Raw genomic sequence first — 18,494 nt, 5'->3', positions numbered from 1 at the left:
GTTCTTTCGGGAATGATATTTTATGGGAGAGAGTTCTTTTTGAACCTGTGCTTAATTGCCAAATCTTTGTGGGGAGTGCGGCTGTGGAATATTATAGGGGTTATCTTGTATCTTTATAAACTCCTTGATGAATGCATTTAGCTTTGGCTTTATGATGACATCTAAATAAGTTGATATGATATTCTCTTTTGGTCATGAAGTATCTCTATGAAAATTCATGAGGATCCCACTAGTTTTCGTACCTTTGCCAATTTATATTGACAAAAAGAGGGATAATTAATGTGTAGTGTGATACTGCAAATACATATGGTTTACAGAGCATTACGTAAGGGGGAGTGGTTTTCATGTGGAGATGAAGTATTGACTAAGGGAGAGTGATACATATCACCATAGTGTTATTGTCAAAGCTGTGATACAATTGAACTTTGATGTTGTGTAATAATACTATGACACTGTTAACAATGATTGAGAGCATTTGGTTGCTCATTATTATCGCTACGGATCTTCAACTGACGATGGTGCTAAACTTACAACCTTTGGAATCATTGGATTACTTGGAAGTGACGAAGATTTCGAGTCATATTGAAGATGCCAAGGAGATCAAGCATGTCGATGAGATGCTACAATTTTTATTTATTTTATAATCCATATGTATTGATAGTTTTGTCACTAAAACTGACAAAGGGGGAGATTGTTAGAGCACTGCTCGGTCGAACTCGCATGCGTTGATATCTCAAGCATGTTTGTCAATGTTAGTGATCAAAACTATAAGTTTTGATTTCTAGCCTATTTATAGATGTCTCGGACTAGGACATAGTTTGTGTAGTTAAGATTAGACTTCACGACGTTTATCACTTGAAGACGAAGAACTACTAAGGAGAGCTTGTGGAACTTCATCAACAAAAGGTATGTGGAGAATTAAACTCACCTATCACTTGGAAAGTCTATTTCCACTCTATCTCCTATATTGAGACATAAGTCGTATTACGATATAGTTTTCTATATACACATTTGAGATTTTGAGCTGAGTATATCTCGCTTACATATTTCTCGAAATATGTGTTGGTAAGCTTTCGATTCGACCAAGTTCATCTTATATCATGATAAAATTTTCAAGTAACATCTTACATGGTTTGTGTGATACAATCATTTGGTGTAAGACTTGGAATGTTTCTATAATGATTATTTCGATATCTTGAAAATTGCTTTGATGCTAATAATGTATGAAAACGGCTATTGTCATTATAGAAGAATGTTTCAATGATTGAAATAAAGAGTTTAGAATCGTGTAACCTTTTTTGGTTATAAGCATAGAGTGTGTTCGCACATTTGTGTATAAGTCCAAAACCGGGAACATAAAGTATGCATACTTGTGTGTATACAAAATAATTGAAGGAGACTGGATAAGTATGTGTACACGTACACATACTGGCGGAAGTTCACGCCCGTGAATTTTTGCTGATGTTGGAATTTCAAACCAACTCATTCACTTACCTAAGTACGCGTACCCGTACGCGTACTGGCGGAAAGTTCCCGTCCGTGAATTTCTGCTGAGTTTTGAAAAACCAAACTCAAAAAACCGGTTACTTAAGTACGCGTACTTAAGTGGTTACTTTCTAAAATCGTTAGTGTACATGAACTTAAACATTTATCAATAAGGAATGCAATCTTTGCAAACCGTGGCTATAATGTTCATGTATTGATTCGTGTGAATCAAACCGATTTTGCTTCAATTATGTTCTTGTATAAATCTATGAGAATATAACAATTGAACAACTCTTTAACTAGTTTCATTTGAGTCATTTGAACTAGTTATGGTTAAGACGAATAAGGTTGATATGAGAGTAATCATATGGCTAACCTCAGTTAACTATATGTGAACCAACATGGTGTACACGTTTGGGCACGGTTACATAAACCTAAATGAGGGTACATTTCATTTGTGTGTAACAAGATAAGTTCGATATAACGGTTGAAAGATATTAGCTTGGTTGGATCACGGTTTTCATCTAACGGTGAATATTGAATGCTTTGTTACCAAGGTAACTGGCAAACCCTGATTTGAAAACTATATAAAGGAGAACTCTAGCAACTGGGAAACCTAATCCCCACACCTCCTGTGTGTTACTAGTTGCATAACTAGAGTCGATTCTCCTTTAACCTTAGGTTTTTATAGAGACCCTGTAGGTTAACGACTTGAAGACTTCATTGGGATTATGACGCCAAACCCAACTATTCTCTTTGTAGTTGCGTGATCTGATCTTGCTGTTTCTATCGTGATTGAGTGCAATTGTAAAATTGGCTTGAGATTTATTCCGATAGGCAAGATAGAAAAGTAGTCACAAACACCTTCGTCTCATCGTTTGTGATTCCATAATAACTTGTTTCGCTAGTCGATTAAGTTTATTGTGAGGTGATAGATAATACTAGGCTGTTCTTCGAGAATATAAGTCCGGTTTATCAATTGGTTCCTGTTCACCTTGATTTATCAAAATACGGAACAAAAACTCTTGGGTATTTCTGTGGGAGACAGATTTATTCAATCCTATAGACTTTTCTGTGTGAGACAAATTTGTTTATCAAGTCTTCGACTTTGAGTCGTAGCAACTCTTAGTTGTGGGTGAGATCATCTAAGGGAATCAAGTGCGTAGTATCCTGCTGGGATCAGAGACGTAAGGATCGCAACTGTACCTTGAAGCAGTGTGAGATTGATTAGGGTTCAAATACAGTCTAGTCCGAAGATAATTGATAGTAGGCTAGTGTCTGTAGCGGCTTAATACAGTGTGGTGTTCAAACTGGACTAGGTCCCGGGTTTTTTCTGCATTTGCGGTTTCCTCGTTAACAAAATTCTGGTGTCTGTGTTATTTCTTTTCTGCATTATATTTTGTTATATAATTGAAATATCACAGGTTGTGCGTTAAGATCAATCAATTAGAATATCCAACCTTTGGTTGTTGATTAACATTGATTGACACATGAACATTGGTCTTTGGTACCGTTCAAGTAATTCCTATTATATTCAATCGGGATCGCAGTTTCTATTTGCTGATTGCGGAATGAATTAAGAGTTATAGATATTAAACTCTTTAATATACTTTATTCTAGGTTGAATCTGACTGTCTAGTTGAGTCTCTAGAAAGTGTATTGGAGTAAGTCCTCACAGATTGCCAAACGAATTGTTGGGTGTGGTTGTTAGACCCCCACATTTTCATAAAGTATGCGTACTTTAGTGATTCAGGATGTCCGGAAGCAAAGTCCACGTACCCTTATGCGTACTGCCAGAAGTTCACATCCCGTGAATTTCTGCTGGAGTTTGTGAACTGAAAACAAACTCAAACCGAGTACTTAAGTATGCGTACCAGTATGCATACTTGAGAGGGTTATTTTCTAAAAACGGTTTTTTCGTGAACTTAAACTTATATAAACTAAGGAATACAATATTTGCAAACCGTGGCTATAAAGTTCATGAATCGATTCGAGTGAATCAAAATCGTTTTTGTTTCGATTGTGTCTTATATACTTCTATGAGATCTAAGCAATTGAACAACTCTCTGACTAGTTCTTTTGAGTCATTTGAACTAGTTATGGTGAAGATGAATAAGGTTGATATGAAAGTGCTCATATGGCTAACCATTTGGTTAAATACTGTTGAACCAACTAGGTGTACACGTTTAGGTACAGTTACACAAACCTAAATGAACGTGCATTTCATTTGTGTATAACAAGCTAAGTTCGATCTAACGGTTGAAAGATATTAGCTTGAATCTAATCAGGTTTTCATCTAACGGTGAATATTGAATGCTTTGTTACCAAGGTAGCATTGATTACAAACCCTGATTTTGAGACTATATAAAGGAGAACTCTAGCAACTAGGAAACCTAATCCCCACACCTCCTGTGTGATACTATTTGTATAAGCTAAAGTCAATTCTCCTTTAACCTTAGGTTTCTACCGATACCCTGTAGGTTAACGACTTAAAGAATTCGTTGGGATTATGAAGCCAGACCCAACTATTTTCTATGTAGTTGCGTGATCTGATCTTGTTGTTTCTATCGTGATTCAGTGCAATCGTAAGATTGGCTTTAGATTAATTTCTTCGATAGGAAAGTTAGAAAAGTAGTTACAAACATCTTCGTCTCATCGTTTGTGATTCCACAATATCTTGTTTCGCTAGTTGATTAAGATTATTGTGAGGTGATTGATATTTCTAGGCTGTTCTTCGGGAACATAAGTTCGGTATATCAATTGGTTCATGTTCACCTTGATTTATCAAAAGACGGAACAAAACTCGTAGGTATTTCTGTAGACTTTTTAGTGTGATACATATTTGTTTATTAAAGTCTACGACTTTGGGTCGTAGCAACTCTTAGTTGTGGGTGAGATCAGCTAAGGGAATCAAGTGCGTAGTATCCTGCTGGAATCAGAGACGTAAGGAGCACAACTGTTCCTTGGATCAGTGTGAGATTGATTGGGCTTCAACTACAGTCCAGAACGAAGTTAGTTTGTAGTAGGCTAATGTATGTAGCAGCTTAATACAGTGTGTGTTCAATCTGGACTAGGTCCCGGGGTTTTTCTGCATTTGCGGTTTCCTCGTTAACAAAACTTCTGGTGTTTGTGTTATTTCTTTTCCGCATTATATTTTGTTATATAATTGAAGTATCATAGGTTGTGCGTTGAATCGATCAATTGGTAAATCCAACCTTTGGTTGTTGATTGAAATTGATTGATCCTTGAACATTGGTCTTTGGTACCGTTCAAGTTAATTTCTCTTGTATTCAATTAGACTCGCAGATTTCTATTTGCTTGAGTAAGTATTGAATCAAGAAATTGAGATAGAACTCTTTGATATAGTTTTCTTAGGATTGAGTCTGACTGTCTAGTTGATTCTCTTGGAAGTATATTGGAGTTAGTCCATACAGATTGCTATGCGAAATATTGGGTGAGGTTGTTAGACCCCCACTTTTTCATGATCAACAACTCTTGAATGGTTTATAACAGAAGATAAAACCTTAGAATAGACAAGAGGTGAAAAACCTAGATTACAAGTTGTATAATCAATCACGAAGATTAAATCCAACTCGGCTTTGTGATCCCCAATACAAATAATTTTATCTCACTCTTGTTCATGAAGAACAGAGGACATGGAAAACAACCTTATGAAGCATACACCAATTTTCCAAAGGGGATGAAAAACGTGTAGCACTCACGAACCCTTTATTTATAGTGAAAGGTAACTTGAGAGCTAAGCAAAGTTATTTTCCTTTTTTAAGACTCTCCTAATTTTGGAAGTCTTTCCTAAGTTACAACTCTTGCCAAAATAATTAAATAAATAATTAATTTAGCAAATATTGTATTTACGTGAATAAATCACAATTTATATTAGGAAGGAATCACAAACACTTTAATATGGTAATCAAATATGTTTGGAGTAATAGATATCTTGCCTAGATAAGCAAACATCAAAAACTTGACCAAAAATGGCTTTAGCCACATAATTGGGCTCAAGTCCGTGAACCGTTACAAATAGTTCGTGGATAGTTTCCTACTAACGAACTGTAACAATTACAGCAACACTTATAATTGTTACTTTAATAAATCACTCATAACTTCATCCTTATAACTCGGAATTGAGTGATTCTTGGCTCGTTGAATTCGTAAGATCATTCACTATAACATGGGAACATTTCCAGGGATAAAGGTTATTGTCACAAAATTCGTGGCTCAAATAACCTCGAGTATATATACATAAATGTACATTTACCGTCATAGGAATTGTTCCATAGAGTGAGCATTTGTTTCGATAGATTAGAAAGGTAGAATTGAACTAGAATCCAAATGAAATCAATTACCACATACCTTTTTTGGTGAAGTACTTGTTGATGTTTTCTTGTAGTTTTCAAACTTCATCCTTCTAGGATAGCTTCGATTTTACTTCTTGGACTTAATCTAGTCTGAAACTATCTTTAGTATACTAAATCAAGAATGCATTTTGGAAACTAAAATTGACAATTAAATTGACACACCAACGCTAGTGGGTTCAACCGAGCAATGCTCTAACAATCTCCCCCTTTGTCAATTTTAGTGAAAAAACCATTTTACATATGGATTGTACTTGTTAAAATCATTACTGCTCCAAAATATGACATGCTTGATTTCCTTGGTTCTTCAACTATGCGTGTGTTCATCCTGTACTTGTTGAAGATCCATCATAGTATTATTACACAACATCAAAGTTCAATTGTATCACAACTTTGACAATAATACTACGGTGATATGTATCACTCCCCCTTAGTCAATACTTCATCTCACAATGAAAAACACTCCCCCTTACATAATGATCCGTAAACCATATGTATATGTACTGTGAACTACAAAATAGTTCTCCCCCTTTGTCAATATAAATTGGCAAAGGTACGAAAACTACTGGGATCATAATGAAATTCTCAAAGAGATTATTCATGACTAAAAGAGAACATATCAACTTTACTTTAGATGATATCACATAGTCGAAACTAAGTGACTTTATCAAGGAGTTTATTAAGATACAAGTTAACCCCTACACGTTCCACAACCGCTTCTCCCCTCAAAAATTTAAGCACAAGTTCATTTAAGAACTCTCCCCCATAAAATGTCATTCCCGAAAGAACAACAAGAGTGACCTTTATCCAGGGAGAAGGATTTAAAAATTGGATTTAAGAAATCCACAAGGATATACGAGCTAAGGACCAATAATTGAAAGTCTCTCATGAGATCGTGTTACTAAAAAAAAATAGAACTATCTCATGGTAACGATACACAATATGTAATCATGAAGATCAAGTATTGTGATCATCTTTTCTAAGATACAAACTTGTATAAACAAGAATTGGTATGCTTAGAAGGAAGAATAACCCTTTCCATAAGGATTTACACCAAGAATGGTTACCATAAGTGTATGAAAAAGATTTTTTGACAATAAAAACCAACATCCAATGGTTTTGATTATTGCTTCTAACCTGTTATGCTTAAGAATTTTAATCACAAATCATGTAGGTGATTAAGAATCATACGCGTGGTATTCATCCATATTCATCTTAACCATAACTAGTTCAAATGACTCAAATGAAACTAGTTAGAGAGTCGTTCAGTTGCTTAGATCTCATAGAAGTATACAAGACACAATTGAAGCAAAACCGATTTTGATTCACTCGAATCAATTCATGAACATCATAGCCACGGTTTGCAAAATATTGCATTCCTTATGATATAAATGTTTTAGTTCATGAACAAACCGATTTTAGAAACTAACCTGCTTAAGTATGCATAGGGTACGCATACTTAAGTAGCCGGATTAAGTTTGTTTTTTACTTCCAAACTCCAGCAGAAATTCACGAACGTGAAACTCCGCCAGTATGAGTACGGGTACGCATACTTACCCGGATTTCCAACAACCACCAGTACGCATACGGGTACACATACTTAAGGTTCCCGGTTTTGGACTTTTACATAAATGTGAGAACACACTATGTTTAGATCCAAACATGGTTACTTGTTCTAAACTCTCATTTCAATCATTGAAACTTTCTTAGAGGATGTTAAAATAGTTGTTATCCACAAACTATTAGCATCAAAGCGATTTTCAAGTTATTGAAATAATCAATATGACTTTCTTCACGAGTAAAGATGAACTTGGTTGAAGCGAAAGCTTACCAACACATATTTCGAGAAATATGTAAGCGAGTTAGACTCAGCTCGAAACAATAAATTGTTCCATATATTCAAAAATTACCCAACACAATATGTGCGCCCCAATTCTTTTGCAATCCTCACCACATTTACTAGGGCTTCTTGATGAGGATGCACTTCCAACACAATCAGGTTGTGTTGAGGTGAACAAAATTTTGCTCACCACAGGTATTTGAAACAAAATCATGCATGGACTCTAGGAATTTAACAACTTCCTTGAAACTTCCAATAACTGTTCCATACATTTTAAAGATGTTATCCCTTGTCGAACTCTTGTCTGGGATATCCTTCTTAATAGTACTCATTGCTTTATTGATCTTCTTTGGTACCCATTTCTGAGAAGCTTTTGGAGCAACGCATTTCTTTTTCTCCCCAATATAATTATGAAACTTATTGGGGGAAATACTGGAAGAACTGATATTATGAGACTCAGTTTTTCTCCAGTTTGGAACATCAGATCTTGTCATCTTAACAGAATCAGATCTGGTATTATCTCGTTTAAGAAATCTGCAATTCCTTTGCAAGTGACCTGGTTTTCCACAATAAAAGCAATGTTTAGTATAATGGAAAAAGTTATGTTTAGTGTTACCTGAATGTGTATGTTCTTGCTTTGGAGCTTGTCAAAATTTCCTCTTTTCGTCATCGGCAGTTGGTAGAGATACTTCACTTTTGTCAACCGTGGAAGGTTTTGGTTTAGAAGAATCTTTAGCTCTGACGAATTTTACCTCTTTGCAAATACTAGGAGCGTTTATTCCTTCATAGCCCAATCCTTGTGTATCACGATGAATTCTACATGCTCCCAATATTGAGGTTAATTTATCTGAGCTGCTATTTCTAGACAAACTCTCTTTTAAGGTCGAGTTTTCTTCTCCCAACCTTTTGACCTTTTCAAGCGCAATAACTAGATCATTCTTGGATGATTCACATTGAACTTTCAGATCTTCTCGTTCCGAATCAAATAACAAGTTCATCTCAATGTTCTTCAAGTTATCTAGCTTTGCTTGAAGAAAAATTTCTCGATCTCGACCTTCGGCAATTTCTTCTTTAAGATTTCGTATTTCGTTGAGATAATCTCTTGCACCAATAGAATCAAGTTGGTCTTGCAAGTCTTTATTCTGAATACGAAGTATATCATATTTAACTTTCTCACTGAAAATGGTGCTTTCAGCTTCCAAGAGTTTCTGATGATATTCCTTAAGAAGATTATTAGCAACTGGATCTACATGAAACACTTCTTCGTCGGAATCAGAATCAGTATCCGAAAGAATTTTTCCGGAAGCTAATGCAACCTCGCCTGCGTACTCTTGGTGATCATAATATTTAGGTCCATCATCAAGAGTAGGCAAAACTGCTGCACATGCCGATTGTCTACGGCTCCAGCTAGGTCATTCGAAGAAAAGTGCCCGAAACCACGACAGTTAAAGCATTGTACATCATCATTAGGAGATGTTATAACTTTAAAAAAAAACTATTTTTCCTGTTTCTTAAGAGTTTTCTAAATTGTCGTGGAGTAACATCCTTAGTATCTGGCAAACCAGATTTATCCTCAGAGGATTCAGAATTATCTGCAGCTTTAAAAGAAATCACCTCTTTTCCAGACCGGTTTTCATTATCAAAGATCTTTAACTTTCCAACAAGAGTATTTCTTGAGAGTGTAGAAAGATCGTTTGCTTCTTCAATGGCATGTTTCTTAGACTCGTATCTTGATGGTAGAGACCTGAGAATTTTCCACACAATAACTTTCTTCGGAATAGTTCTTCCTAATGAATATGAGGAGTTAACTATCTGATAAAGACTTTGGTTAAACTCATCAAAGGTTTCATCATCAGGCATGCGAAGGTTTTCCCAGTCAAAAGCTAGATTTTGAAGACTTGCTTCTTTCTCTGCAGCATTCCCTTCAAATACGGTTTCTAAGATATCCCAGGCATCTTTAGACTTATAGCACGTAGTCACGTAGTGCTGAAAATCCGGGGTAATGACATGGATGATAGCATTTAATCCGTCAGAATTTTGCTTTGCAACAAGAATTTCAAGATCATCATAATCACCAATATCCTTTGCAACAGTTACACCGTCTGCTGTAACTAATGGAAGATTATAACCATTAACAATACGAACCCATGATTGAAAATCTCGCGCTTGTATAAAAGCACGCATAACAATTTTCCACCATAAATAGTTCGTGCCATCGAAGGCTGGTGGTACGTTTATAGAGATAACACTTCTGTCCATAGAATCAGATTGCTACAAACACAGACTTATGAGGTCTTAGCGTGTTTGCCCGCTATGATACCAATTTAAAAAACGGGGGTCTAACAACCACACCCAATATTTAGTTTGGAAATCTGAATAGACAAACTCCAATATACTTTTAAGAGAATCAACTAGACAGTCAGACTCAATCTAGAGAAAAGTATATCAAAGAGTATATCTTAATTTCTCAATTTAATCTGCAATCAACAAATAGGAATTTGCGAGCTCGAATGAATAAAGAGAAATAACTTGGATGGTATCACAAACCAATATCCAAGTGTCAATCAATACAATCAACAACACAAAGGTCGGATTTAAGAACGGATTGAGCTTAACGCACAACCTGTGATATTTCTATTATATAACAAAATATAATGCGGAAAAGAAATAACATAGACACCAGAATTTTGTTAACGAGGAAAACTGCAAATGCAGAAAAACCCCGGGACCTAGTCCAGAATAAACACACACTGATTATAAGTTGTTACACCAATTTCCTACTACCTATTCAGACTAGATGTAATACCTTCTTCAGCTGTATTCAAGCACTTATAGAACTCCTAGCAGAACACCGATTCTCTATAGGAATTCTTCTCGTATAACTTCTAGAAGAACACAAATTCTCTTTAGAAGTTATTCCCGAAAATCTTCTGGCAGAACAAAGTTCTCTTCAAAAGATACAACAACACGGTTGATATTTTTCGATCTTTTGTTTTCACAAGATACCGATTTGATTTCCCTTTAGATGTAAATCAAGGTTTTGGAAATCTTGTGTTTGTTTCGAACAACTACCAGATAAAAGTAGAGATACTGAAACAAACTTGTAGATTAAGGTTTTTACTAACAATCAATATGCGTATATACAAAGAGTCCGTGAACCTGATTTTCGTAAGTGAACTTGGACGATTCCAAAGATCAATTTCCAAGTTAAGAAAAACCCTAATAATTCTACAACAAGAACAACTAGAATAAATCTAGAGATATCCTGTTTAAAAATTCTTAAGGATTTTTTATGAGATACCTTAATCTAAGTTTTCTTTCTAGCTTCCGATTTCGACTAACAAGTGTTGGTATACGATCGGAAACTGAAATCTATCAAAACCTAGATTTTATGATCAACAACTCTTGAATGGTTTTATATCAGAAGAGAAAACCTTAGAATAGACAAGAGGTGAAAACCTAGATTGCAAGTTGTGTAATCAATCACGAAGATTAAATGCAACTCGGCTTTGTGATCCCCAATACAAAGACTTTTATCTCACTCTTGTTCATGAAGAACAGAAGACATGGAAAACAACCTTATGAAGCATACACCAATTTTCCAAAGGGAGTGAAAAACGTGTAGCACTCACGAACCCTTTATTTGTAGTGAAAGGTAACTTGAGAGCTAAGCAAAGCTATTTTCCTTTTTCAAGACTCTCCTAATTTTGGGAGTCTTTCCTAAGTTACAACTCTTGCCAAAATAATTAAATAAATAATTAATTTAGCAAATATTGTATTTATGTGAATTAATCACAATTTATATTAGGAAGGAATCACAAACACTTTAATATGGTAATCAAATATGTTTGGAGTAATAGCTATCTTGCCTAGATAAGGAAGCATCAAAAACTTGACCAAAAATGGCTTCTAGTCACGTAATTGGGCTCAAGTCTGTGAACCGTTACAAACAGTTCGTGGATAGTTTCCTACTAACGAACTGTAACAATTACAGCAACACTTATAATTGTTACTTTAATAAATCACTCATAACTTCATCGTTATAACTCGGAATTGAGTGCTTCTTGGATCGTTGAATTCGTAAGGTCATTCACTATAACATGAGTACCTTTCCAGGGATAAAGGTTATTGTCACAAAAGTCGTGGCTCAAATAACCTCGAGTATATATACATAAATGTACATTTACCGTCATAGGAATTGTTCCATAAAGTGAGCATTTGTTTCGATAGATTAGAAAGGTAGAAATGAAAGAGAATCCAAATTAAATCAATTACCACATACCTTTGTTGATGAAGTCCTTGTTGATGTCTTATTGTAGTGTTCAAACTTCATCCTTCAAGGATAGCTTCGATTCTACTTCCTAGACTTAATCTAGTCTGAAACTATCTTTAGTATGCTAAATCAAGAATGCATTTTGGAAACTAAAATTGATAACTAACTTGATATACCAACGCTTGTGGGTTCAACCGAGCAATGCTCTAACAAAGTCGAAGACATATAAATAAATCTGTCTCCCACAGATATGTCTATCCTTTATTCAGTTTGTTCCGTATTTTGATACAAAGATCAAGGTGAACATGAACCAACTAATAATCCGATCTTATACTCCCGAAGAGTAGCCTAGAAATATTAGTCACCTCACAATAACCTAACTAATTAACAGAAGAAGTTATTGCTGAGTCACAAGAGTCTGAGACGAAGAACTGTTGTGATTACTTTTTATATCTTACCTATCGGAGATAAATCTCAAGTAAATCTTAAAGAAGATAAAACTCAATAAGATAGAACAAGCAAGATCATAATATGCAACTATAGAGAAAATAGTTGGACCTGGCTTCACGAATCCCAAATGAAGTCTTCAAGTCGTTAACCTAATAATGATTTTGGAAAAACCTAGGTTAAAGGAGAATCGACTCTAGTTTGCAACTAGGACACAAGAAAGTGCCAGGGTTAGGTTTTCCAGTTGCTAGAGTTCTCCATTATATAGCCTTTCAACTCAGGGTTGCTTACAATCAAAGCTAAGATAGCTTAGTAACAAAGCATTCAATATTCAGCGTTAGATGAACTCCTGATATAAGATTCAAGCTAAGTTTGCTTATAAGTTAAGCAATCAATTCCCACCGTTATATAGTCTTAGCTTATTACACACAAATGAAATATACTTATATTTAGATGTGGGTAACCGTACCTAAACGTGTATATTGGGTTGGCTCAATAACAGTTAACCAAAGTTCGCCATATGAAAACTTTTGACTTAGTCGTATTCATCTAAAACTTCTAGATCAAATATGATGATCAATAAATCATGATAGATAATTAAATGAACCTAATTGTGCTTCAAATAGAGTTGTTCAATTGTTCACTATCTAATAGAAATATTCATGAACAAATTGAAACGAAATCGATTTGATTCGTGATCGTACAAATTACTTATACAAGAACCAATTCATGAACATTAAGCTACGGTTTGCAAAGTTAATTTGCATTCCTTAAATCATAAATGTTTAAGTTCATGAGTATGAGAATCATACATAACCGATTTTAGAACTTAACCACTGTGTTCGCAAACTGGGTACGCGAACAACACCTCCGGACCTTGGCCTAGTCAAGCCGTACGCAAACCAAGTTCACAAACAACTGTTCCAGACCCAACTCAAGTAAACCCGTCCTCATACTAGGTACGCAAACAAGAGTTCTGGACCTTCTCAGGTAAATCCGTTGGCATACTAGGTAATCAAACAAGAGTTCCGAACCTGAATCTTCATAATACATTTCGCATACTGGATATGCATACCGTGTTGTATCCAGACATGGGTAATTGTTCTAAACTCTTATTTCAATCATTGAAACATCCTTAGAAGACGATAATGGTAATCTCACACATACCATTAGCTTCAAGTATTTTTCAAGTGATCAAATGATCAATACGAAACTTCCCGAGCTAACATCAAATGACTGTCTCACACAAATCATATAAGATGTCCAAGGTAATTTTCACATGATCATCTTTTGACTTAATATTTAGTTTCTAAAAAATAAGTTGTTTCCAACTAAACTCATCAAGAATATGATGAACATAGCTAAAGCAAAAAGCTTCCAACACATATTTCGAGAAATAGATAAGCGAGATAAAATCGGCTAGAAATATCAAATGTGTATAATGTAAAAGTCTATACAGCTCTACGACTTAGTCTCATTAGAATGTATAATAGAATAGACTTCTGAGTGATAAATAAGTTTTATTCTCCACATACCTTTTGTTGATGAAGTTCCTCCAAGCTCCTCAGTAGATATTCTTCTTCAATTGGTGAACCCCGTGAAGTCTAAAACTCAACTACACATTCTATCCTAATCCGAGACATAGCTATAAGTGGATTAGAAATCAAGTATATAGTTATGATCAACTAAACTTGACAAATAATTAAGCTTGAGATAGCAACGCTTACGAGTTCGACCGAGCAGTGTTTTAACACTCTCGGTTCAATATAAACAACATCAACTACATGACTTCATCATCACCATGTAAATCACCCATCAACAACTTCAATAATCCGACAAACCCATACAGTCTCTTCCTTCTCTAAATATCGAGTACTCATCATTCCTACACAACCAAGAACTCATTAATTCAAACCCATCAGATCCATTTCTTCTTCAACAGTGACCACCAATTCCTCATCTGCAATCTCAAGCCAACTGCACTGAATTATCAATCCATCTCAAATTCTTCTTAATATTTTGTTGGAACTTCAAATCTAATGAAATCCCAACTTCAATCAATCACAAACAATCAATTTCCCCTTCAATCCTCTCCAATTTGTCTTGTTCTTCCATGCTTCTGCACGGTAACAAAATTCATTCCCTTACGAGATGAAAACATCAGTTTCTTTTTTTTCTTGATTCCAATCTCGAATTAGAACCCAATACTTTCAGTTACACCAAGTTACAAACCCTACACTGATTTGAGCACTGAATCTCTATTCAGCAACAACTTCTTCTCTATAGTAACTAGATGACCGCTCACAGCGAACGAAACCGAAAATAACAAAGTCAGATGCCATTGCTAGGATACACCCAACCCATATAATATAACCTAACCCCATATGGAACCTAACTCGACTAGGGAGGCTAGAGATGGAAAAAAATGTTGTTTAGAAATCGTCGGGTCAGACTGAGTCTAAACCAACACATGGTAAATTTGGTTTGGTTGTTCAGGAAATTGCTTCTCTATGTATATGTATAGATTCTCCCCCGAAAAAATGTTCAGCATGTGGATACAAGGTACTTCATGATGTTGCATGGTAAATTTGATTTCCCGAAATAACTCGGAGAAAATCTTCATGTATTCTTCCCGTACCACTCTGTCCTCCGGATCCCCTCCTCCTTCAAACCTAACCAGAGATCCTATTTCATAACTCTCTTCAACATTCATGTGATTTATTTCCTGATTCTCGTGACGATGTCTTATGGCAGCCACCTGACCCGATTTGTGAACCAAAAGATCAATTAAAATATGAGTGTTCGTGATGGAGGCATGATTTTGCAGCGTACCCGAATTCATGATTCTGGGATTTTGTGTAGTGGTATTGAGGATTAGTCCCCAGTGAAGTCGCAAATGTAAACACCCCAAAATTGATGAAGGGTTACAAGAAGACTAATCCCAATACACAGTACAATTCTATGAAAAACCCTGTCTCTCTCTGGAGAATTGGCCTCCTTTTATAGGAGAAGCGTGACACTAGGATGCCTTACACGTATGCCCTAATACCTTTTCTGACAAGACTCTTAGCATTAGCCGTACACGTGTACTTTTACAAATGAGGTTTATTTAGACAACCACTAATCATTCTCTCAGGACAACCCATATTTGCCATGTCATCGTCAATGGCGGCTTCGGTTTTGTGTTATCCGAAGCCCCCATTCTTGCACCGTCGGCTATGCCAAATCCGGGTGCTACCAGGCTCATATACAAGAACACCTAACAAAACTACCCCAACGGTACCTATTTTCTTCCCTCTACGTATTTAGCATGCAGTTAAACCCAAAAACCTGTTTCAGATACTCTCAACTCCCCACACTCGATCATCGACTCATCAAAATTAGCTCTATCACAGTATTTGCAAACATTAATGTTCTTGAATCCAAATAACAGAGGGAAGAAGAAAGTATTTAAATCCAAACTGTCCACAAATAGCACAAACTTTTTATTGTGAAGTAGTGGTATTATATGGATTTAAATATTTATCAAATTAAAACTTGATCACTACAGAGTAAAAACTGAGGTTTTAAAGTCTATCAACAACATAGACCAAGTTAAACAATTTGCAATGCCACGATTTTTTTTGTGCGGTTATTACAACATCTAATAATTTGCAGTTCCTCAAGCAAGCAAATTTGGTGACATGAGTAAATTAAAAGGAGTACGACACAAAAGGAAATATGTAATTTTATTGTGCTTCAGAGGATGTGATTATTAGAGTACTTTTGTTGGTTAAATGCTTTAATCACGCTCATAACTGAGTAGTGGTAATTGTGGATTTGTTGCGAGTTAGTATTAATGGGTTAGGTGAGAGTTATAGTCCAACACAATCGTACATATTATCGAAGTAAAAAGCCAGCATAACTTTCACGATTGGTAATATATGTTGTAAACATTTCAATCTAGCTAATCATCATCCTTCCCTTTGCTGTCCGAGCTAACATTTGTAAAATTAGTCGCCTGCCACATGACAATCTAAGTCGTTGTAGTATAGTGGTAAGGATACCCGCCTGTCACCCGGGTGACCCGGGTTCGATCCCCGGCAACGGCGTTTTTTGTTTCATTTTTTTACCTAAAATCAACAAACAGATACTGCAACCCAGGCCCAATTTTAACAGGGCTGGAAACTCACAATTTTTTTTACATGTAGAAACAAAATCAGTTTAGTGGTATACTGCATTTGCCATTTGTATTACAAACGCGTGTAAGGAAACATTCCTGAGAGCACCTAATAAAACTAACCATGGCGACGTGTTACGTTAGTCACACCACGTACTTCCCATGCAAACAAGGAATTTTGCTATAAAATACATGTTCACCTAGGACTAATACCTCACACTTCATCAAATCATCCCACAAGCGCCAGTTTCATTTTCAGTTTCCGGTTCAAACAATAACAATGGCTAGGTTCAACATCACTACTTCTATGAGGGTTCTTTTGATCGCATTATTTTGTCGTAGCTGCCGTAGAGGCATCAATTTACAGGGCTACTATCACCACTGAGATCGAAGACAGCACGGAAAATCAGCAATCGCAGAGGTGCCAACGCCAAATGCGCGTAACGCGTATGAACATGTGCCAACAATATTTGCGATCATCATCACAAAGAGGTGATGATATTATGATGGAGGAGGAGAGCAATCCAACAAGGCAAGGATTACAAGACTGTTGCAGAGAGATGAGGGGAGTGAGTGAGGAGTGCAGATGTGAAGCTATTAGACAGATGGTGCAACAAACGCAAGGACAGGCGTACCAGGGACAGATGATGCAGAAGGCCAGACAACTTCCTTCTATGTGCGGAATGAGGCCTCAGTATTGCGATATCCGTGGACGATATGTTGAGTAGTAGACTAGTAGTGCAACTAGCTAGCTACATCCATGCTTGGAGCTTAATAAAAGTAGTTTACGCTTAGCTGCTGAATTAGGAATACACGCCATCGTGTGTGTTTAGTTTGTGTTTTCTAGCTTCCCCTATAAAAGGCTCAGTCATTTCAAATAAAACTCAGGCGAATGCTAATTTTTAATTTTAAATCATCCACTCACGCCAAGGCGCTGGTTTGATATGCACCCAGGCGCTGCATGGTTTGATATGCTTGAATTTTTTGACGTTAAGAAGCAACATCCTAGAAATTTCTCGAGTTTTGTCACTTGTTAAATGGCATCAAAGAAATGAACTTCCCTAACTACGTAAAAAGACAAAAAGTAAAGCCATAAGAAGAAGAAAAACAAAACAAGATCAAGAAATGTTGATTCATCTAACACTTGTTGTCACTGCATTCACTTTGATGGTTTCATCTAATTTTCATATTCACTCTTCCAATAACTTAATTTCCCGTCCAAAAAAGAATTTGCTAGGAAACTTCCTTTCTTTTCTTCCTAGAAACTCAAACCCCAAAATAGAGATAAAAAACAGTGAATTAAGTATGTGTAGTGTACCATGTAAACTTGCTATAGATGTAGGATTTTTGAAACCCTTCCATTATATAAAAAGGACTAGTTTTGTTAGACTCGTAGCATCACAGTTCTCTTAGTAGTATCTAGCTATTTACACGCATTTGAGAAAAAAAACTCCATTAGAAGTGAGTGTGGTGACTGTAGAAATGGAGATAGAAGAAATAGGAAGCTTTCCTCCATTGCCACTTCTATCATTAAATCACATTTCGTTGTTGTGCAGATCCCTGAATGCTTCAGTCCGATTTTACGAAGAGATCTTGGGTTTCATTATGATCAAACGCCCATCATCTTTCGGCTTTGACGGAGCTTGGTAATTTAGTTTCTCATAACTTTTTCACATTTCCATACACACACATTTTGAGCTATTTATTTTCATGCATTCAGGTGCATTAATATTCTACATATGATTATTACTATGTCTAAGGATTAGCATTTTTTACGTAGGTTGTTCAACTATGGGGTTGGAATACACTTGCTAAAGAACAGTTCCATCGGGCCTTCTGATTTCTTAAGAGAATCACGACCCCTTAATCCAAAGGATAACCATATCTCTTTCCAAGTAAGAACATAGTTTTTTTTTT

The 18,494-nt window shown here is 35.9% G+C and overlaps 1 protein-coding gene and 1 non-coding gene across 2 annotated transcripts in view; both read left to right on the top strand.

Annotated features, from left to right (window-relative positions):
- The first annotated feature begins 16,437 nt into the window (after positions 1-16,437).
- TRNAD-GUC lies at positions 16,438-16,509 on the top strand. The gene has a single exon. It is a non-coding gene; the product is annotated as a tRNA-Asp (tRNA).
- Positions 16,510-17,985: 1,476 nt separating this feature from the next.
- The window catches only part of LOC113329877, a 1,126-nt gene continuing 617 nt past the window's right edge, over positions 17,986-18,494 (top strand). The window contains exons 1-2 of the mRNA XM_026576700.1: positions 17,986-18,223; positions 18,358-18,472. Coding sequence (XP_026432485.1) covers positions 18,060-18,223; positions 18,358-18,472 — 279 coding nt within the window. The 5' untranslated portion in view covers positions 17,986-18,059. The remainder of the gene's footprint in view (positions 18,224-18,357; positions 18,473-18,494) is intronic.

This window comes from Papaver somniferum, chromosome 1, assembly GCF_003573695.1.
Source record: "Papaver somniferum cultivar HN1 chromosome 1, ASM357369v1, whole genome shotgun sequence".
Lineage (NCBI taxonomy): Eukaryota > Viridiplantae > Streptophyta > Magnoliopsida > Ranunculales > Papaveraceae > Papaver > Papaver somniferum.
The sequence above is the reverse complement of the archived record's forward strand: the minus strand, read 5'-3'. Positions and strand labels throughout refer to the sequence as shown.